The sequence below is a fragment of the Vipera berus genome (assembly GCF_964194415.1).
Source record: "Vipera berus genome assembly, chromosome: 3".
In the NCBI taxonomy this organism is placed as follows: Eukaryota; Metazoa; Chordata; class Lepidosauria; order Squamata; family Viperidae; genus Vipera; species Vipera berus.
This window is the reverse complement of record NC_138204.1, coordinates 89,314,657-89,338,423: the sequence shown is the minus strand read 5'-3', so window position 1 is coordinate 89,338,423 and position 23,767 is coordinate 89,314,657. Positions and strand designations below refer to the sequence as shown.

General features: G+C 40.4%; 1 protein-coding gene across 1 annotated transcript; it reads left to right on the top strand.

The window, feature by feature from the left end:
- The first annotated feature begins 235 nt into the window (after positions 1-235).
- On the top strand, positions 236-23,012 carry DBT (dihydrolipoamide branched chain transacylase E2). The gene is made up of 11 exons (XM_081322927.1): positions 236-317; positions 6,363-6,486; positions 7,889-7,964; positions 9,064-9,245; positions 10,736-10,863; positions 12,687-12,927; positions 14,779-14,945; positions 18,330-18,407; positions 19,640-19,831; positions 20,249-20,320; positions 21,501-23,012. Exons 1-11 carry the CDS (start codon positions 267-269, stop codon positions 21,666-21,668), a joined length of 1,479 nt encoding a protein of 492 aa, XP_081179053.1. The 5' UTR covers positions 236-266; the 3' UTR covers positions 21,669-23,012.
- The last annotated feature ends 755 nt before the right edge of the window (positions 23,013-23,767 follow it).

The window sequence follows — 23,767 nt, the reverse complement described above, 5'->3', positions numbered from 1 at the left end:
TTGTTAATTTTAAGTCCCTCAAAACTTGGTTATATCAGGATTGGGGATCTCAAGAGAATGATGAGCTAATGAGATGACTCCGTTGACTGTAACGTCTGATGTTCTCGATTTCGATGGTCGATTGTTTCATAAAGCAAATCATTCATTTTACCAAAGAAGGCAGCTTTTCACGTTCTAATTGGCCAGCGGGAGGAAAAGGTACAATCCGACTGGCTGATAAAGGGGAGGAGTGGGAAAGGCGTGGGAAACTCTCCTTCCGGAATAAGATGGCGGCAACGATTGCATTGAGCAGCAGCTGCAGAGCAGTCCGGCGTTTGGTAAGTAGTGATGAGCGGTGGGAGAGCTGAAAAATGTGAGAAGGAAGAACAAGTAGATGCTTCGTAGGTCCTGCATGTTTCCATTTTTCTCTAGAGAAAACAAAACTGAAAGTATCTACTTGATCCTCTGCCTATTTAGCAAATGCAGTAAATCGTTGGCTCTGTTCTTTTCGAATTTGAGATGATTTTTTGGATATTTATTAAGAATGAGCGACACAGCCAGCATAATGAAAGGACTGCAAGTCATCCACGGTTTGTGACCTCTTTGCCATATTCATCCTTCCAGAAATAAGCTTCAGTGCGGTGCATAAATATACGCATCTTTGTGATTTGATATTCTTATCTTGCTAATTTATATGGTTTCTATGCTGCCAAACCTGTAAAAACATTTCTATATTCTATCTTATTCATGCAGGTTTTTAAAGTTAGAGTTTTAATTCATGGCTGAAATGTTTTCCAACAGCTGTTTGCCTGGAATGATGCGGACTTTCCTGACATATCACAGATGTGTTGATTTAAGACACTTTCTCAGTTTTTGAAGCAGTTCAGAAGCAGCCCTGGATCTGTGCAGTTCCCAGTATTAGCATTTTTGAGAGCTAAGGAATCTTTTTTGTTTTTGAAACTAAAGCAAAGCTGGTTTTCTCTTGGCAATATGCACTTGTACTGAGCTTTAAGAAATCTTGTTCTGGCACTAGTGAAAAACTCACCTTGGCCCCATTTTCTGATCATAACTCACCAGGTTGTTAATGCACAGATCTTTCAGGGGTAAAGCTGACTTTGAAACTCCCTATAAGTAATTGCTTAGGGTTTTTATTTATGATTTGAGCAATAAATCACACATCAGGTGGGAGTAAGGTAGGAGAAGACTGATATTTCCAGACTGACATCTCTTATGTGTATTCTCAGCATGTTTAGATTCATGGAAGAACAGACCACAGCTGATCATTTTTGAGCTGCTAAAATAAATGGTGGAAACAGAATGTTGGAAAGTGCTCCAATTCCTCATGGATGTTCTAGATCAGGGTTTTCAGACCTTTTCAGGCTGTATAACCTATGTTCCAGATTTCTTTTTGCTGAAAATATATTCTGGCTGTTTTTTGTGTGTGTGAGATCTAAAGATCTAAGACTTGGTTGTTTGAACAGGACGGCCTGGACTGAGGGATTGGATTTTAGAGTTATATTTTAAAAATTTTAAATTTTAGAATGTATTTATTACTTAGGGCTATTGATTTAATCTTATTTTAATTTTTATATCTTGTGTGTTGTTAGTGTTTTTTGCCCTGTACACCACCCCGAGTCCTTGGAGAGGGGCGGTATATAAATCTAATAAAATAAAAAAATAAAAAAATAAAAAATAAAAACAGTGTTTCTAGTTCAAATGTAAGCACATAGGATTACCTAAAATAGCTTTAGCTATGGCTGAGTTTCTCAGCTTTACGGTATCAGTTGTCTGCTTCTACCTTTCAGAAGCCTCCTTATAAAATTGGACAACCTGTGATCTGTTAGGTCCTCCTTTCAGCAATATTTCCTTACCTAAACATTCAGAAAAACAGAATGATCACAGCTGGGCAAAAATAGTGCGAGTGCGACTTCCAATTTCCTGCTGCCTTCCCCATTGACGTTGCTTTTGGAAAGCTAGCAGGGAATGTTGAAAATCCCTTCTCAGATGAACTGCCCGCCATTTTGTAGAGGGGAGGGGAAATAAAGGTAACCATGGATCATGAACAAAACAGTACCCCCACTCCCCAGTCTGGCATGTCCCTAAAGATCACCTCCATCCAGGAAGGAAGAGAGCTCTCCCATTGGCCTTTGGCATCCTGCTCCCAGCCAGCCCGACTTTGCAAACAGGCATCACTCCCTCATCCTTTTCTCACCACTCACTACTATTAAGAGATATAAAATTTTAGCTTCTGTGCCAAAGCAGTTAATTACTGCTTGCCTGTTGAGCTTTACTATCAGTTTTGCCCAATTTGTAGTTGCAAACAGACACAAGATTTTTAGTAGTATATCGATGCGGTTTGAGCACTATAATGGTTTACAGATCTGAAAAGGACCCAAGGGCTGGTAGTCCTTTTGTGTTAATAAATGCAAGTTGTGCAGTTGTGTTTACTTGCTATATTATATCTTGGATTGCTAGATGCACAATCTTGGATTATTAGTTTTCCACCTTTGAAGGAAGTATGTCCTTGATAATAACTTCCATCCTTGTGTGACATCTTTACAAGGTTCCTTTTTTATATATAATTGTGGATTTCTTTATTCCAATTTTGACTTTCAGATTTGCTTTTCACTAGATGTAGATTGCCTGCCAAAATGACATTGAAGTTCTTCTAGTCACCCTGGCTGACTACAGTAATCTTTTTAGGTAAAAGGTAACCTTAAGCTTCATATCAGAACGTTAGTTGTATAGCAGAACATTCAATAAACAGGTTTAAAGAGGCTTACAAAGCAGACATTAGAGGTCATATCTAACCAGAATCATCATAAAATTATCCTACTAGGATACTTTTATCATCTGATTTGGAAAGATAGCGCTATTTATTTTGAGCACTAAACTTATTGGAAGCTTCTATTTCACTTCCCATATAACATGTTATCAGTTTAAATTTTGTTCTGTTTTAAATCAACAAGAGGGATACTTCTCTCTCCCTAGCTCACTTTTTCACATATTCGTTTGGTAATATGAACTTTTCCTAAGAATTACTTAATTCACAATTACTTATTCTTTGGTATCATCCATAAATTCAGGTACTCTTGCATATGGAACTCCGATAAATCCTATATTCAGCAAGAGATAAATCCTATATTCAGGAAGCCATGTTCAAGGAAGAAAAAGAAACAATCTCATTTTTTATCTTCTTTGCATAAACCAAAATGACATTTAAAATATGTGAAATTGTGGTAATAAACATTCAGTACCCTAAAAGTTTGGAGCGGTTTAGATGAGGTTTCAAAGCAATATCCAATCTAAACAGTCTTCAGTACCGGACACTGAATCAAAGCTGCATATTAGGGCTCTCCTCTTCTCCAGAATGGAAGATTGGAAACAACGATGGAAGTTGTCCCCAACACTGGTTCCCCAGGTCTCAAATAGGTGATGATCCAGCTTCTCACCTCTTTGAGACCTGGTGGAACCCTCTCCTCTGTCATTCATTCATCCAGTCCTCATCATCTGGATCCAATTACACGTCTCCTGGAAGGCCTTAACCGACCAGGAAGAACATGACTGTAATATACGGGTGGTCCCACTTAGAGCCTGAAGAACTCTGTCCACTTCCTTGGGGCTGATAGGCTCAAATTCTTCTCAGATAAAAGGAATATTTTAGCATTTAAGCTACTAAATGCACTAAACCAGAGTTCCCCAACCTTTTGGGCACCAGGGACCAGTTTCGTGCAGAGAGTTTTTTCTGCAGACTGGAGGGTGTGTGGTTTTGTGTGCTGCCTGCATCCTGCAGATGGGGCTTTGCTTGTTTGTGTGGACCATTTGCTGGCATGCTGTGGACCGGTACCGGTCCACGGACCAGGGATTGGAGACCCCTGCACTAAACTGTCTGCAGTTACAAACTGCTTTTTCTTTTACAGATTCTTATTTTTAAAAAATAAAGACTTACGTTTTTCTCAGTTCCCAAGAACTTTATGTAGGTTTTTTGGCAACGGTATCAAAGTGTCTTTCCATCCTTTTTGTAGGCTTTCTTTTCAAATCTCCCAATGAAATTTCCGTTTCCTTAGGGTTTTTTAAGTAGTGACATTTTTCAAGTTCGGCCAAGGTTACCTAACTGTTCTACCAGCGTTTGATATTATCTACATACATAAATGAAGTTTATTTGTAATACTGCTGATAACTGATGAATTTGAGAAATCACTTTATAAAAGTCTTTAATAATTACACTGAATTCCACAATGAAATAGGACTTATGTAAGATACCAGAACAACTAATCTCAACTAAAGGATTAGCAGTAAACATAATTTTGCTGTATAACTCTAAAGGTAAAAAGGTAAAGGTTCCCCCGCACACGCGTGCTAGTTGTTTACGACTCTAGAGGCCGGTGTTCATCTCCGTTTCAAAGCCAAAGAGCCAGCCCTTGTCCGAGGATGTCTCTGTGGTCATGTGGCCGGCATGACTAGACACCAAAGGCGCACGGAACGCTGTTACCTTCCCACCATAGTGGTCCCTATTTTTCTACTTGCATTTTTACGTGCTTTCGAACTGCTAGGTTGGCAGAAGCTGGGACGAGTAACAGGCGCTCACTCTGCTACACGGCACTCAGGATTCAACCCGCCAAACTGCCGACCTTCAGATCGACAAGCTCAGCGTCCTAACCCACTGAGCCACCGCGTCCCTGTATAACTCTACATATGTACAAATATATATTGATTCCTTCTATTTGTAAACTTTAAATCTTCACATGCTATATAGTCTGGCTATAGATTGCATAAAATATTTATGCAGCAATTATCTTCATAAATGTTACCTATTGTATCCTCATGTTACTTTTAAAATGGAAATATACAGAACAGTGAAACAATAAAAAGTTTGTTCAAAAATAGCTTATTTGTTTAATAAAACATTGCTTGCTTTTAAAAATTGTCTTTTTCTATTCATACAGTATTATCTTATATGATTGTCTGTGATATTGTGAGCCATCCAGAGTAGCTGTGGGGTCAGGCAGCACCTAAATAAAATACATTGAATGAAATTAATTCCAAGAAGCTTTCCTTATCCAAGCCAGAATGCCCTCAAGAATTCTTATTATTCTGAGAGCATTTGGGGGATGGTTGATCAAAGCTTATTGAATCTACTTACTTCTAAAATGGCATATAGAACTAGTACAGAACGACACTCATGAGAAGGTTTTCCTATTGAAGTTGTATCCTTGGTCTGACTAGCCCCACTTCCCCAAATGCCCTAACTTTATTTGGAGAGTGGTCACATTTTCATATCAAACAATGGATTACAACCCCTCCCTCCTCTTTTATTGTATAACAATAATTGTGTAGCCTAGATCAGTAATTTTCGACCTGCAGTCCACACACTCCTGGGGGCGGGGGGGGGGGAAACACAATGTCGTCACAGGGGGTCTGTGAAGGCTTGAAGAAATGTTATGATTTAAATATTGAGTTAAGTCTTGGTGATCCATGGCCATGGTCCGTGTCCTCAAAAGATATTTAAAGAGGGTCCGTGAGAAGAAAAGGTTGAGAACCACTGGTCTGGACACATTCAATAAAGTAAAAATAAAATAGCTGTCACAGGCTTTTGCTTTGTAACTTGCAGCTTTCCTTTTTTTTAAAAATAAAAGCAATTTCAAGATGGTTGGGGCAAGGAGCCTCCCAGGCATCAAGAACCATCAAGAACCTGGAGGTACTGCATCTCCAATCCTTAAACTGTATCTCACTAGATATGCGTCCCCTTAAATACGTTAAGTAAAGGTTCATAAAGAATAGCTGCCATGTTAAATACATTGGGATTTCTTTAATAGAATGAATGAAACAAAGAGATTTTAAATAGACCTTGGTGTCTGCTAATCTTGCTGTGTGAAATGTGGGTGGCGTTAATAGCTCTGATGAACTCAGATTGCAAGATTGCTGTCCTTTCAGCACCGGAGCATTATCTGTAAATACATCCTAAGATGGAACAGTTTGGAAGAACAGGAAATTATCTTTGCCTCTTCAAGATGCTGTACTTTGTGTGTGGAGCAATGGACTAGGGTAGTAGGCTCATATAATTCTTGTGAAATGTAAGCCATTTGAAAAATTAAAAAATTGTATACTGTGGCTGCACTTTTTTTTCTTGAATGAAACACAAAAAGACTAAGAAAAATAATTTCTTTTAGCTTCTTACAAGCCCTTGATATGGCATTAACTCCCTTTCTCTCAAAGAGAATGGTCATTAATGGTGAGAGAGATTAAAAAAAGATGCTTCTGCTAATTTGGATCTCAATTTTTTTAAAAAAAAAAACTTTTCTTGAAAATTAAAAGGAATATGTGGAGAATTCAAAAATACTTCACGTTCTTACCTTTTTTTTATTTTTCCCCCCTTTGACCAGCTCTGTGTTCACCAGATAAGACTACATAGTAACTTTTGTTTGCTAAAGCAAAAATACATTTCTAAGTTTGAGAAGACTTTATGGAGGTATCAACATCAGCATCAATTATTTAGAACAACTGCTGGTAAGATTCCTTCATGTTCAAATTATTATTTTTTCTTACCTGTCATTTGTTTTGTAAATACCAGAGAAAGCAAGGCAAAGAATGAAAAATTCAGGCGTTTGAAATGTGCAGGTTTTCCAAGTGTGCAGGTTTCAAATAGAAGCAGTACAGTCTACCATTCTGGAGATATAAGGACAATTATTTTAAAATAAACCTTTTAATTGATCACACAGTTCATCATGTGCACAACACCTAAGCCATTAGTAACAGTTTCCTATTCCTATACAGCAGGCATGTCAAACTCGTGACGTCACATGATGTCGTGCAATGTATCTCGACTTTTTCTCCATTGCCAGCAATGGAGGAGGGGTGTGGTTTCAGCGTGACACCTCTGGCCCAGTGGCCAGCAGTTTGACATGCCTGCTATACAGTATAGAAGTTGGAGAGTTCGGAGAGCGTGAGCTATTATTCTCTGATTTGAAGTAAAATAAACTACTGAATTGAGGACTCTGGCTTCTTTCATGCAAAAAGATATAAAAATTGCCCAAGCCCATGTTTATTTGCTCAGTTTATAAAACTTAACATGTAAATGAATATAGCCCTGTCTTCATTGGGGTAAAGACTTAGATAATTTGTTAAAGGGATGTCACATTTAACAAGAGAGCATTTAAACTCTATAGGTTCTGCTTTTGAATTACAGGAAAAGTAGTCCAGTACGTATTTGCAGAGATAGCTTCACTTTCAGTAATTATCATCCACCCAATTTTTTGCTTAAAATGCCGATTAATTGATTGATTATATGCATCAAGGCGGTTTCAACTCTTAGTGACCATATAGATAGATTTTTTTTCCTGATTATCTGTCCCTAACCTGGTCTCTTCCAATGGTGCCCCTATCACTACTATAACTAAGTCCATTCATCTTGCTGCTGGCTGTTCTCTTCTTCTTTTTTCCTTCCACCTTTCCCAGTATTAGAGCCTTCTCCAGATAGCTGGATCTTGACATAATGTGTCAGAAAAAAAGATATAAAGATTGCATTGCAAACTCTACGACAGTGCTGGGTCAACAAACCAAGAACATTTACCCATAAGACACATGTTGCTTTTACCAATCCTTTGTCTACAGATAGCCTAAATATTAACATTTCTTGATTTTCGAAGTTCACCCTGCATTTTGTTCACATCTCCTGGCTAGTTAGCTTCAGCTGCAGGATTTCAAAGTAAAAAAATCCACGCAGGCATGGAACCTCTGCTTCTGTTGGCACATTGTAATTTTCCCAAGGCCCTTTTCTTCTGCATTTTAGTTTTTAAGGATTCTGATTTGTCTGTCTGTATATTGAATTACTTCATCTCTTCCAAATTTTATTTAGTATTGCTTCTTAGTTATTTTTCGCTGCTTAACATTTTCTCCTTTGTCTTCCAAGTTTCACGTGGCCAGATTGTACAGTTCAAGCTCTCTGATATTGGAGAAGGGATCACAGAAGTGACAGTGAAAGAGTGGTAAGTTTAAATTGTGTGTTTCCTTGGAGCAATTCCCTGACTAAAAAAGCTTGTTTTTTGGAAAAATGGGATCGGGGAAGAAAAGGGGGGAAAATAAGAATCTTTTAATTCCAAGAAAGTTATAGAGATAACGTTCTGTTATTAGTCATTATTTTACATTTGGAGCAATCGAGGCATTGAGAACTAGGCCTCATTTTTCTGACTTGAGGACTGGTGTGTGAAGGAATGTCATCATATTTCTCAAGAGAGTTTATTTCTATGCCTTTAACATCTCTGTTGAATTTATTCTGTTTATAAATTGCTTATTCTCTTGTTTATCATTAAAAACAATCCTAAAACAAGATTGCTAAAGATTCTAAGCAACTGAATAGGAACACTTTCTCACACATTTGGGCTTAGTAAGTCTGGAATGCTTTAATTAACCCAATATCTGGGGAAATAAATGTTCATGCTTGATCACTGTCAGTTTGCTCAAACTAAAGAAAGATAGTGGATAGACACAGCTACTCCCTTGTTCAAAGCCTTTGATCACACCAGGTTGTTAAAAAGAACCACTTTGCAGGTCTACAGTAACAGCATTTTCCATATTTTTTCTTGTTTTTGCATATACATCACTTTTATTGAAGTTGCCCTCAGGTTGACTTCTGAATGCTACGTTAATAGCAATAGCACTTAGACTTATATACCGGCCCATAGTGTTTTACAGCACACGCTGAGTGGTTTACAATGTCAGCATGTTGCTCCCAACGCTCTGAGACCTCCTTTTAATAACCTTGGAAGGCTGAGTCAACCTTGAGCCCATCAGGATTGAATTCCAGACTGTGGGCAGAGCTAGCCTGCAATACTGCATTCTAACCACTGCACCACTAGGGCTCATGCAGTTTTCTTGACAGCCATAAGAAAGTGGTAGGTTGTTGACTTTTTCTTAGATGCTGCTGTAGCCTTGAGCCAGGCACTTGCTTGTGGTCTCCCATCCTTGTAGCAGATGACCTGATTACCTGCCAGAACAGGATGACTATCTGCTGAGATCTTATGAAAGCTTTTTTTTTTGGAGATCAGCTTTACCCTTGTGTATTGTGACTATTTTCCCTTTTTTCAGGTATGTAAAAGAAGGTGATGTTGTGTCACAGTTTGATAGCATCTGTGAAGTACAAAGTGATAAAGCCTCGGTCACAATCACCAGCCGTTACGATGGCATCATTAGAAAACTCCATTATGAGTTGGATGAAATTGCCCGTGTGGGGAAACCGCTGGTGGATATAGAAACAGCTACTTTAAAAGGTAACATTTGTTTCTTTTCATCGCTGAATCAGCATGTCACCATGTAACCAACAGCATTGAATATTGATTTGTAATTATTTGGTGTCTGTATTTGCAATGTACTTTAAGCCATGTGCTCATGCGAAGATGGGAATGTACACGTGTAAAAAAAATATGAGACCTTAAAAAGACTATAGAGCAGTGATGGCGAACCTTTTAGAGACCGAGTGCCCAAAACCTGCCCGCCCCTGCTCTGCCCCCCGCCTGCTCCGCCCCTACCTGCCCACAGGACCACCCACCGCCTCCACGGCCTGCAGCAGCAGATCACCCAGGCAACCCTGCAGCACCATGGCGGCCATGCCATCCACCCATCCCCACAGCATCATCTGCGCGCGACGGGGTATGAGGGCGGAGTCTCGTCCCTGCTGCCCAGCTGCCATGTCCTTGGCTGCGCTGCTCCGTGCGGGCCATGCCAAGGGGCAACTGTCCTCTGGGGGAGGCTGCTGGTGAGGGGGCTGCACGGCTGGGGTGATGGCGCACGTGCCCATAGTGAGGGCTCTGAGTGCCGCCTCTGGCACACATGCCATAAGTTCGCCACCACTGCTCTAGAGAGTTTTTTCTAGGCGATTTCAATTTATGTAACCTCTGGAAAACTACCAAAATGAAGCCTGATAAGAAGTCACAACAACAGAGGGCTCTGAAGACATGAAATGGTTATCAGAACAGAAGGTGCTTCTTTGTTAAGTGTAGATGATGTGCTGTTGCTCAAGTAAAAGGATACTAGAAGGCATCAGAATAGTTCCAAGCAGGGAGTGGCTAATCCTTGTCAGAAATTTAACAATCAATGGAACTGTAGTTCTTTAGAGCCATCATATAGAGTAAGAATAGCATATCTTATACTATTATTTTGACCTAATGTGATAGGGCCTTTCTTCATACGGCTGAGACCTTAGCCTCTTTCCTTTCTTGTTTTTGGGAAGTGTGCCAAAGCTCCTGCTTCCTTACATTACTATAACAATTTAATATGGCCTGTTGAAACCACACACATGTTAGTCACACCGTTGTTAAGGGAATCTGGACTCCCCATTGATTTTGCTTGTCAGAAGGTCACAAAGGTCACACTGCAACGGTCATAAATATGAACCAGTTGCCAAGCATCCGAATTTTGATCATAATGACCAAGGGGATGCTACAACAGTTGTAAGTGTGAAAAAGGGTCATAAGTCACTTTTTCCGGTGCTGTTGTAACTCCAAACGGCTACCAAATGAATAGTTGTAAGTCAAGGGCTATTTGTACTTACGGTAATATTCTTTACTCTTCCCATTTTCCCTAGAACAACAATCCTGTGAGGTGAGTTGGGCTGAGAGGGAGTGACTGGCTCAAAGTTACCCAATTAGCTTTCGTGCCAAAGGTGGGACTAGAACCCATGGTCTCCTGGCACCTTTATCACTATACAAAACTGGTTCCCCTTCACTTAATTCACATTCTTTATTTTGGGTCCAATCTGCAGCTGTAACTCCTGAAGAAGATGTGGTGGAAACACCTGCTGTATCACGTGAAGAACAGATCCACCAGCAAATCAAAGGCCATAAGACTTTAGTAACTCCTGCAGTTCGCCGCCTTGCTATGGAAAACAATGTATGTTTTTATTACTGAAAAGAGGGTTCTTGCAGTTGATGTGTCATATGTATTGTAAACATATAGCATGTATACATTTGCCTACATGCCAAAATCATCACTGATCGGAGAAAGCGATGATAAACTTTTAAGATTTGGCATCTACTTTATAAATGAAAGAGATATGTTATGCTCCATAAGTGATCTGGCAATATGCTTGCCTCTTTAAAAGCCCTGGTCTACTGCAGGGGTGTCAAACTCAATTACATTGAGGGCCGCATCAGCATTGTGGTTGCCCTCAGGGGGCCGGGTGGGTATGGCCAGGGTGGGCGTGGCCTACTGTGTGGGCGTGGCTAGAGTGCATATGGCCTACTAGGTGGGAGTGGCCAGCTCTACATCGTTCGCATCAAGGGTGCCTATGGGGGCCTGGGCAGGAGTGGGACAGATCTGAGGGTCTCTGGCAGAAGGAGGGTCTCTGGGCCAGGGCCAAGGCAGTGGGGGCCGTTCCCTCACTGTTTCCAGGATGGCTTCGCGAGCCACATGAAACCACTTCGTGGGCCAGATCTGGCCCCCGGGCCTTGTGTTTGACATGTCTGGTCTACTGTATGTTAAAAATTATGATGTATTCCATTGTCTGATCTAGGTTTAGAATAGGAACTATTCTTTCCACTGAATGTGGTATCAAATATAGAGGAGAGGTTGCTGAGCATTAATGTGGATGCATAATTTCCAAGGAATTACTTTCCAAACGAAAGTTTGGAAAGAGTTCTCTCTCTCTCCTACCTGGCTTAAAAGAGAGTTGAAAACTTTGAAGCTTTGAACTGCCTGTGAGAATATTTCAGCTTCAATGGAATATTGGCAGTCTGAGATATTTTAAACACTGGAGTTATGCTATGAATGGCCATGTGTTAAATATTTTGCATTTAAAGAGACTACTTTGTTCGGGGAATAGAGCAAAGTCTTGTGTCCTATAAAGGAAACTAAATGTGTTATTGCCAAAGACTTGGTGCATTTCAGCAGATGCATAAAGCATAATGGTGAAAGCACAGAGAACATAATTGTTAGCCAGATGGAAAGAGATCTCTTTAATGCACTAGGTGAGTTGTGTCTGAAAAAGGAAGAACTTGGGGAGCAGCATCCCTCCGCTGTAGTGTCTGCGCTCACCCTAGCAATGCCAGTTGCATCAAACAGTCTCTTGCAGATGTAAAGTTATTCTGGGCAGCACTTTCATAATGCAGTCATCCCCTTCATCTCTAGAATCCGAAATAAAAGGTCCTCATGTTGCCATCTTCCACTTGAATTTCCCCCTCATATTTCCTTATTCATTTTCAGTCATATTACAGAAAATCTGCTAAGGAGGGAAAGATGGACCAGCATATTGAAAACTTCTCTCAGAAAGCATAGGAGCTCTTTTGACTGCCTGGTTTGTCAACAAATCAGCTTCAAAAATCTAACGAGAATTATATGTGGTTTGTTTTACTGTGGGTTCTGCATGTGGACTTGAATAGGTGGTTATGAACGAGTGATACGGGATTTTAATAACTTATTTAATTGCATACAAATTGGGGAAAGGGCGGATGCATCTCAGGTCCATGGTTTCAAGCATCAGGTGCTTCCAAAACTTGACCCACTGAAATCAAACAGTTACATGGATTCTTCAGGTGAGTTACAGACCCGCCATTTGCTTCCATTCTTCCTGAGTTTTCATGTTGTGATCAATTTCTGGAGTTCGTATATAGGTTTTCATGGATCTGAGGGAGCACTTTGTAATCTACATATTGGTTATTTTGTTCAGCATAGATGGCTACATCCCTCTGAATTGTTGGTTATCCTGTATCTTTCAGATAAAGCTGAGTGAAGTTGTTGGAACAGGGAAAGATAACCGTATTCTCAAAGAAGACATTCTTAACTACTTAGCCAAGCAGACTGGAGCAATTTTACCTCTGTCACCAAAGCCTGAGATCATTCCGCCTTCATCAAAACCAGAGCTTGCTTCAGACATGTCAAAAGAGAAAGCTGAAAGAACTGTAACACCACTTTCGAAACCTGTAATTTCAGCGAAAGATAGAACAATGGCCTTATCTGGTAAAGAGGCAGGGGAGTGATTTTAATAGCGTGTGTGAAACACTTATAAATAACAACTACAAAATGCTGTTACTACATTTGTGATCTTAGAAGGGGTAGAACCACTGAAATAGGTGTGAGAAATGTAGTGAAACTTCACTGAATAAACACCAGCAACTGGAGGGAATCCAAACAGTGTTTAATAGTTCCAAAACTAGCAGATTACAGTGGTTCATATATCTCTTGCACCCAAATGAGCCCAAGAAAAAAAGTATGAAGTTACATAGGTCTTATATAGAACGTTGATTGAGGGCAGGTTGAACATATGTTAATAAGCCACCCCAGATGAAAGAACTGCTTTACGACTAATAAGCAAACAAGGTAATTACAAAGGTAGACCTGGGCATTCTTCATGATACAGAAATATTACAGACACAGACTTTGGAAGGTATCATAGTAGCTTTGATGTATGGCTTGTGCCAAGATACTAATTATTGTTCTAACTATAGAATCCATTATAAACTTAACAGGCACAAACTGGCACAGTAAAGAAGTTTCCATTCTTAAATATTATATGAGAAATATAAAAATAGACATATGGATATCTATAGATATACAGTATACTATAGTACTGAAAGTGAGCATATGATTACATAATTACTTCAATCTAAGTTCACATTCCAGATCCCCCCACAATAAATATGAAAATGCTGATCTGGAAAGGAAGTTTTTACACATACAGCCAATGCAGATTTAGATTAGAATTGGAGTGCTCATCAAGACTCCTTTAAAAAGAAACTAATAGTTTTCAATGCATGTGAGTTTATGTATTTACTAGATGCAGCCGGTAGTTAAGCCTAATAAATTGAATCTGAGTCCTGATTAATGTACTGTACAGAAAGCAATGCATATCAGTGTTTTAGGAAAATGAGTGTAGAATCTGATAAAGATTGCTAACCAGCCCCAGGTTTCCTACCTCTTAGATTGCTTTTCAGAATTATTTATTTATCAGATTTAGAAGCCTAAATTTACTACCTAATTTTTCAGAATTAGTTGGATTAATTTTCCCTTTCCTAGAAAATTAATATAATTTCTGGGGATTTCTGGATTGCAGTAATAAGATCTTAGTATTCCAACATTCTAATTTTGCTAGAGAGCAACCTTCTGTTGCAACCTAAGACTGGGTGTTATATTACTCACTTTAATTGCTTCTCCTGCATAACTCACTGGTGGTGTTGAGCAGAGGTCCCCAACCTTTTGGGCACCAGGGACCGGTTACGTGAAGAGAGGTTTTTCCACGGACCGGAGGGGGCGTGGTTTTCTGTGCTGTCTGCATCCTGTGGATGGGGCTTTCCTTGTTTATGCGGACTGGTTGCTGGCATACCGCGGCCCGGTATGGACTAGGGGTTGGGGACCCCTGGTGTTAAAGACTCTCTGTTTACACTCTGAAGTACCCAACTATAATTTCAGGCCATGCAAGCTAACATACAGTGTTGTGAAAAGTATAATATGTGGTGTTACATAAGAGTTCCTAAAAGTCTCCCACCCAAATCTTGATTATTTCTATAGCTATTGACTGTCCCCATTGAATGCACTGGATAAACCATCTTTAGCAAAGTTGATTTTACAGCATTCCTTTTAGATAACTGACTTTTCCTTAATCATACAGTTTTTTTTCATACATCAGACTGGATAATTACGGTATAATATTGCATGACGTATTTCCTTTAGTCAGTTGTTTTGCTATTGAAAGGAAACTTTTGAAAAAACAAAATTATGATGTTTTTGTTTCCCCCCCCCCCAAAATGTTTCAATACCAAAACAACTAGAGTATCACTAGTGGTAAATGGTTTCCCTTCTCTATTTTTTTAGGATTTCAGAAGGCAATGGTCAAAACTATGAGTGCTGCTTTGAAAATTCCTCACTTTGGTTATTGTGATGAGATTGACCTTACTCGGCTCATACAGCTGAGAGAAGAGTTGAAGTCTTTAGCAAAAGAACGGGGAGTTAAACTCACTTTTATGCCCTTCTTTTTAAAGGTGAGCGAGAGGTTGCTTCCTCTAGCCCAGTAGCCATATGTTGGGGCACAGGATTTTCAAATTTGTCAGGAAACTTTCTAGTCCCTTAATTTTTCATGTTGACTAACATGAATTCAATGTGAAGGTACAAAGGTTGTCTTAACTGTTTTATAGTGGAAACAACCTTGGAAGAAAATCTGCAGGCAAATCTGCCTGTATTCTGCATCACTGGTTTGATATGTTTTCATATCTGTTCTTCATCGGCATTTCAAACATATTGTTTCAAAATGCTTCACAGGATGATACTAAAATATAAGGTCTTATCTTGCGGCGATAAGGACGGCGAAGTCTAACTACTTTGCTGCCCTTATCGCGTCCGCAGATAATCGCCCGGCCGCCCTGTTTAGGGTAACTCGCTCCCTCCTTAACCAGGAGGTGAGGGAGGATCCCTTGCGGGGATGAGCCGAGGAGTTTAGTCATCATCTGGCGGACAAAATCGCTCAGATCCGGACCAGTCTGGACTCTGACTGGGCAGAGTCTCATGTGGCGGAATTGGGCGGTCTTGAGCATGTTATCTGGACTGAGTTCGACCCTGTTTCCCCTGATGATGTGGACAGGATCATGGGGAGACTGAGCACCACCACCTGTTTGTTGGATCCGTGCCCCTCCTGGCTAGCTTATGCGGCCCGGGAGGGGACACGAGGCTGGTTCCATGCAGTAATAACTGCTTCTTTGAAGGAGGGTGTCTTTCCTGCCGCCTTGAAGGAGGCGGTGGTGAGACCCCTCCTCAAGAAGCCTGCCTTGGACCCGGCTGTTTTAAATAACTATCGTCCAGTCTCCAACCTTCGCTTCTTGGCGAAGGTTGTTGAGAGTGTGGTGGTGCATCAGCTTCCTCTGTTCCTGGAGGAAACTGATTATCTGGACCCGTACCAATCGGGTTTCATACCCGGACACAGCACGGAGACGGCATTGGTCGCGCTGGTGAGTGATCTCTGGAGGGCTAGGGACAGGGGTTGCTCCTCTGTCCTGGTCCTATTAGATCTCTCAGCGGCTTTCGATACCATCGACCATGGTATCCTGCTGCGGTGTCTCAGGGGGTTGGGAGTGGGAGGCACCGTTTTACGGTGGTTCTCCTCCTATCTCCTGGGCCGCTCGCAGTCGGTGTTGGCGGGAGGGCAGAGATCCGCCCCGAGGCCTCTCATTTGTGGAGTTCCTCAGGGGTCGGTTCTCTCGCCCCTCCTGTTCAACATCTATATGAAGCCGCTGGGCGAGATCATTCGTGGTTTCGGGGTGGGGTATCATCAGTACGCTGATGATACCCAACTTTTTCTTTCCACCCCGAACCAACCCAGTGATGCCCTCGCCGTGATGTCCCGGTGCCTGGAGGCGGTCCAGGTCTGGATGGGGAGAAACAGGCTTCGTCTCAATCCCGCCAAGACTGAGTGGCTGTGCATATCGGCATCTCGGGTCAACCAGACTATTCCATCTCTAACGATGGGGGGTGAGGTGTTACCCCCCGTTGATAGGGCTCACAACTTGGGCGTCCTCCTGGATTCACGACTCAATTTTGAAGACCACATAGGAGCTGTGACCAGGGGGGCTTTTGCCCAGGTTCGCCTGGTGCGCCAGTTGCGTCCCTATCTGGACCGAGATGCCCTACGCACAGTTACTCATGCGCTCGTGACCTCCCGTTTGGACTACTGCAACGCTCTCTACATGGGGCTGCCCTTGAGGACCACTCGGAGGCTTCAACTGGTGCAGAATGCGGCCGCGTGAGTTGTAATGGGGGTCTCCCGATACTCCCAGGTAACACCTCTACTCCGCGAGCTGCATTGGCTTCCGGTTGCCCTCCGGGTGAAATTCAAGGTGCTGGTCATTACCTATAAAGCCCTACATGGCTTGGGTCCGGGGTACTTGAGGGAACACCTGCTGCCAGCATCATCAAGTGCCCTTCGTCCAGTGCGCTCCCACAGGGAGGGTCTGCTCAGGGTCCCACCGGTAAGAGATTGCCGGCGGGTAACGCCCAGGGATAGGGCCTTCTCAGTGGGGGCGCCTGCCCTCTGGAACCAGCTGCCAGTGGAGCTGAGGACTTCCCCCGACCTCCGTTCATTCCGCCGGGGCCTGAAGACCTGGCTCTTCGAGCTCTCTGGCCCAGGCTGAGGATTAATTTATTTTAATTGGGGTTTTAGTTGCACAGGGTTAAATTTAATCTTTTTTAAACTGGTTTTAACTTTTGTATTTTTGGTTTTTAATTCCCTGTAAACCGCCCTGAGTCCTCAAGGAAAGGGCGGTATATAAATGTAATAAAATAAATAAAATAAAATAAAATAAAATACAATTGGGATAACCATATTCACACAGTCCAATTTGCATTGATTATAAGTACCATGATAAGATACTTTTCAAAAACAACTCTCTAATCCTAGACAGATTTTCCTAGAAAGGTCACTTGATCCTCAAACTTTCTGGCACCAGGGACCGGTTTTGTGGAAAACAATTTTTCCACAGATGGGTGGTGGGTGGGAATGGTTTCACACAGATGAATGCACAGATGAAGCTTCACTCGCTCGCCCGTCGCTTGCGCGGCCCAGTTCCTAACAGCAACAGACTGGTACCAGTTCATGGCCCAGGGATTGGGGACCCTGATCTAGATAGTACAACTCTTTGCAGATATCTGGAACTTTACTATGGAAGGATAGGAATCATAAAATGTAAAAAGGAATGGATCACTCAATTTTTTTATATGTTTGTTTTATGGACTGGGACAGTAGATAAGAGTATAGTGAAATCCATCAAATCTTCATGAGTTTTCAGCTTTACAGAATCCCAGCCCAGAAAAATAAAGAGGGTTATGGCCTTTGTGGCTCCTGGCTTCATGTGAGCTAGCCTAATAACTGCAACATTAAACATAAACTAATCAAAATTTCTTGAGAGTCAGTTTGGTATGGTGATTAAAAGTATTGGATTAGAAAATGGGCAATTGTGAGTCCTAGTTCTGCGTTAGGCCTGATGCCAGCTGAGAGTTTTGTGGTAGTTGCTCTCTGTCAGGCTTAGGAAGAAGGCAGTGTTATATCATTTCTGAAAAAGATGCCAAGAAAACTACATGGACTTGTGTGTAATTACTATCAGTCAAGAGTGACTCAAAGACACAAATCTCCCTTGAGTTACCAGCCCAGAAGGACAAAAGAAACCCTGTTTGCTGTAAACTAGAAAAGATGTTTAAGACTCCAACATTTCTATGGTAGGTTCACCTGGAAAATGCCCTTCTCATACTAAAAGATAGCAGTGAAGGAGCTAATGAAGTACCTCTGCCATTCTCCCTTTCTTTTCCCCCCTCTCATACATATATGGACTTCAGAATTGCATAAATTATATTGTAATGTGTTCTTTTTATATGCTTAACAGGCTGCTTCTCTAAGCTTATTACATTATCCCATTCTTAATGCTTCTGTGGATGAAGGCTGCCAAAACATCACCTACAAGGTTTGTGTATGATTTTAAAAGTAGTTTCTTAATACATCCTCAACTGGGTCCAGCTTTGTTTAATTTTCAGTAAAGGTACGTTTAAGTGCATCCTGCAGATAGAAAATAAACACTGAAAGATTTCAGGTCTTTTTCCTGCAGGATACTCAGAAAGAGACATGGATTCAATATGAGGGAAAATCTCTGGCTTTAATTGTGAACTAGTCCACCATTTAATTGTCCTGGGCCTTATTCCCTTTCAGGAATTTAGCCCCCAGGGAGGGGGGGAATCACATTGCAGATGCAGAGGGCAGGAGTATAACCTTGAGAAAAATCATAGCTTCTTGTTGGACTTGCCCCAATATTTTTCCAAATCACTTTTTCTCTTAAAATCTGGATTGCCTGACAGGTAGTCCTTGACTTATGAACGGTCACTTAGCAATTATTCAAAGTTAAGATGGATCTGCCTTGGGGCAACTTAGGACCTGGATTCAAGGTTCAGATGGTTTGCCCTTCCTCTGCCTCCATGGACACATGGCTGAATTTCAGGTGCTCAGCAACACAGCCAGACTTACAGTGTTTGCAGGGTCCTATAGTCACAGACATGGTGGCTCAGTGGGTTAGGATGCTGAGCCTATCGATCAGAAGTTCGGCAGTTTGGTGGGTCGAATCCCGAGTGCCACATAACAGTGAGCACCTGTTACTCATCCCAGCTTCTGCCAACCTAGCAGTTCGAAAGCACATAAAAATGCAAGTAGAAAAATAGGGACCACTACGGTGGGAAGGTAACAGCATTCCATGCACCTTTGGCATCTAGTCATGCCGGCCACATGACCACGGAGACGTCCTCAGACAAGCGCTGGCTCTTCGGCTTTGAAACTGAGATGAACACCGGCCCCTAGAGTCGGAAACAACTACCACGCATGTGCAGGGGAAGCTTTACCTTTACCTTTTATAGTCACAGAACTGCGTTTTACAGCGATTTTGTCATAATTTGGCATTTTCAGTTTTCAGCAATACTATATCCATAGCAAACAATTGGTTCACTTAACAGCTGCAGATTTGCTTAACGACCATTGCAAAAATAGTTTTTTGCGATGGCCTGTTTTTTGACCATCACGATGTAGGTGTAACTGTTATAACCTACAAAAGAATAATTGAAGAGTGATGGAACGAGAAATACTTTATTTTGTCAAGAATGAAGAGAGATACTTCTATACAAATTGATCCTGTACATTTCCATGCATTTCTAGGCTTCTCACAATATCGGAGTTGCCATGGACACAGGACAAGGCTTGCTCGTCCCTAATGTGAAAAATGTCCAGGCTTGTAGTGTGTTTGAAGTTGCTTCAGAATTAAATCGCCTCCAAAAATTGGGCTCAGCTAACCAGTTGGGAACAAATGACCTCACAGGGGGAACATTCACACTTTCCAACATTGGCACAGTAAGTTAAACAGCATGCAACATTAAACTGATAAAATGTTTGGAATATCATGGGGTCATAAACTGTAACAAAGGAGAGAAAATTGAAGTAATTTAGAAGAGTCAAAGGATAACGCCATTGCTTCTAGGACAAGATATCTACTGGGCTTCCTTTAATGGCTGGGGCTATAGAATAGATTCAAGGACAAGAAGTGGAGTCTATCGGAGCCCAAGTGCCTTGTCACTTATTTCCCCAATTATATTTAAACAAAATTTATTTTCCACGTAGAATGGACGTTAGCTACATTGGCTAGAACTTCTGGGAATTATAATTTGTCTGAAATGTTCCAGATTGAAGAAAGCTGCTTTAAAATCTGCCTAAACGAGGCACTACTAAAAGTGTACTGATTTTCAATAACTTCCCTTTTTTGTTTCCTAGATTGGTGGCACTTATGCAAAACCCGTGATCCTTCCCCCTGAAGTAGCTATTGGTGCTCTGGGAAAAATACAGGTATTTTCACTCTGAATTATGAAAGATCAGTAATGAAATACTCCCCAATAAATGTTTCTGTTGGTTTTCTAACTTTTTTGTAGTCTTGTATGGTGAATATGTTAAATCATGTTTATTAATACTTCACATGTAGTTTAAAGTTCTTGTTTGACTATTGATGATCTAACAAGTGGTTATTAACAACAGAAGAGCCTTTTCTTTTGATGTCTTATATTTGAGTGCCGCGTAACAGTGAGCACCTGTTACTTGTCCCAGCTTCTGCCAACCTAGCAGTTTGAAAGCACATAAAAATGCAAGTAGAAAAATAGGGACCACTATGGTGGGAAGGTAACAGCGTTCTGTGTGCCTTTGGCATCTAGTCATGCTGGCCACATGACCACGGAGACGTCCTCAGACAAGTGCTGGCTCTTTGGCTTTGAAACGGAGATGAGCACCGGCCCCTAGATTTGGAAACGACTAGCACGCATGTGCGGGGGAACCTTTACCTCTACCTTTTATATTATATCAATCATCAAAAACTGAATTATTAAAGCAAAAATACAATGGTTACAAACGGGACATCTTCCTTGCAAAACTGACATTTGGATACGCTCCCTGGATTCAAATAAGGGGTATAGGAAGAAAGGAAGATACATTTGAGAATTTAAAGATGCCAAGAGGGAAGCCTGATTGGCACAAAAGGAAGGCAAGAGTTAGATTTAAAAATCTGAACTTGTTTCTTTTTTGGGATTCCTAAAGATAGACTATAAAAATATCTTTCAATGGATTAAGGGGAAATCTCTAAAAAATATAACTGATTTTATATTGTATTCTTTATTTGTATTCTTAATTTGTGGGGATGACAAATCCCAGAAACATTGTTCATATTAATGTAAAATCTATTATCTTTAATGCAATAGCAGGTGATATCTTGGATACTTAGTAATTTAAGAGCCCACTGTTACTAATCACTTTCAGTTGACCAAGTCTGGACTCTTACATTATTTTCACATACATTGTGTTGTAAAATCCGTTAAGACTATTACACTGTCAAAAAGACTTATAAATTTAATGCCTGTTCATAAGCTTTGAAATCTTGAGTAAATACCTTTTAATTATCAGTAAGGTTGCTCAGGTGTGGGAAGTTCTCATGAATTAATCCACTGTTTTTCTTACAGCATTTTGTTTTTTTAATTTCTAGGCCCTTCCTCGATTTAACAATAAAGGTGAAGTATTTAAAGTACAAATAATGAATGTGAGCTGGTCAGCTGATCACAGAATCATTGATGGTGCAACCATGTCTCGTTTTTCTAACTTGTGGAAATCGTACTTGGAGAATCCTGCTTCCATGCTGATGGATCTTAAGTAAAGAAGACAAACATCTGGATGGCTTATTTTAAACCCAAAAGTGCAATCAGGCTAGCAAGTGCCATTAAAACTGACTTCTTATTTCAGAACTGTACTGCGTATGGTAGATCTTTCAGATCCCGGCTCTGTGTCTTGATTATCTGTTACATTTTTGTCTAGTTGAATTGCTTAGTGGTAAATTATTTGTCTAGAAGCTGTAATGGGTCATGGTATCACTCTTTCACAAGGTGGGGGAAATTTGTGACAAAATAATGCCATATTCCACTTTTATGGTATTATCAGATGGAGGCCACTAATAATACTTGTGGGACTCTTATCTAAAACCTCTTGCACAATTCACAAAATAAATTGCGACCCGATTAGAAATGAAAGTCCCTGGATGAAAACATTAACCGAATGTTAACTATTTCTTATGCAATTAATTCACTACAGATGATGTTCAAATAAAATGTTTTTAATGCTTATTTTATTAAAGATGCAAAGATTCCGTTTTTGACATATACTGCTAATTGTTCTTTTTAAAATATTCTGTCTCGAGTTTCGTAGTAGACATTCTTCATTACTAAAATGAATATGTATTCTAGGAAAATGGCAAGCCCTGCATCATGGCTACTTTTTTTCTCTCCGAATTTGGAACTGACTTTTATAGCATAGAAGTTACACTAGGCATACACAAGATCCAAGTTTTGCATTAAACATTTCTGTAACATATGAAGCTGCTTTCAGTTAATGTGGAGATCTTTGAAATATTTAATAGTAGTTTGTAAACCATTGTTTTTTAAACTCAGCAACTTTTAAGGGGTGTGGATTTCAATTCTTGGAGCTGAAGTCCACACATCTTAAAGTTGCCAAGTTTGAATAACACTGCTGTAAAACCACCATTTTCATAAACGTATTTATGCCACGGAGCCATAAATGAATAGCTTTTTCAGGTGTAAAACATGCTGTAAAAACTCTGAAATAGGATTAAAATCTATATACTCCCCAAAGTGGATGTGATTATTGAGAGCCTTAAAAAAATGACCGTGTGCTTTTAACAAAATGTGAAAAATTTCAGAAAGTTGGTGGTGAGTGTCAATTTAAGGAAACCTATTGTAACTGTGTAAATATATACATATATATGTTTATTTAAGATCTTTGTAATATATAATCCACGAAAGGGGAACATATCTAGATCTGAGCGTTTCTCTATATTCATTATTTTGAGGAGCAAGCAGAAGAAATATAAAACTGATAAATCTGTAGATCTCTTAAGAAATTTTATATAACACATAAACATATAAATTGAACATTTCTTTGTTGTTTGTTTAATAAAGCATATTTTAATAAATCACATTTTTCACAACCTTTGTAGCCTTAACTGGGATGCTATATTGTGACTCTGGATCCTCTACACTGGGGATTTGAACCGCAAGCTCCTATAAAAGTCTTTGTAAGTTATAAAAATCATTCCTTTTTGAATCAGAGCTTAATCAAAATCTCAGGAATGGATTATTAGTATTTACTGTTTTACAGTGCTGTGGCCTGGATTTACAATCATTTTAGTAATTGTTATCAATGGCAATACATAGTTTGGGCTGAGGGAAAATTTCAGATAAAGCATTAAAGAATATTTGTGGTGGTGGCTGAAGCTTTTCCAGCTGGTTGCTGGACTTATGCATCATTTTGCTGAATAACTGTGTATAACTTTCTTTGATTTGTAAGCTAATGCTTATGCAGTCATTAATGGTAGTGAGGCACCTTGTGTTCTCTTGGCTTCTTTCACATTTCTTTCGTTTCTCCACCATCACAGCCTTTTTCTGGTGATTCATTCCTTTACACATGTCCAAAATATTTAAACCAGTGCCCCCCAACCTTTTGGGAACTAGGGGTAGAGGTTTTCTGGTGGACCGGAGGGGGCGTGGTTTTGCATGCTACCTATCTAGGTGGTCTAGAATCTATTGTAGTTTTTCTCCCAGGCAGAACTTTTATTTTATGGCTGCAGTAACTGTCTTTGTGAAGGTTGTTACTGCTTGAACTTGTTCCTGCCAATGTCATGGGTTAAAATTAGAATCTAGCTGCCGTGACATTTTGCTCTGTCATAACTGGCAGGAAGGGTTT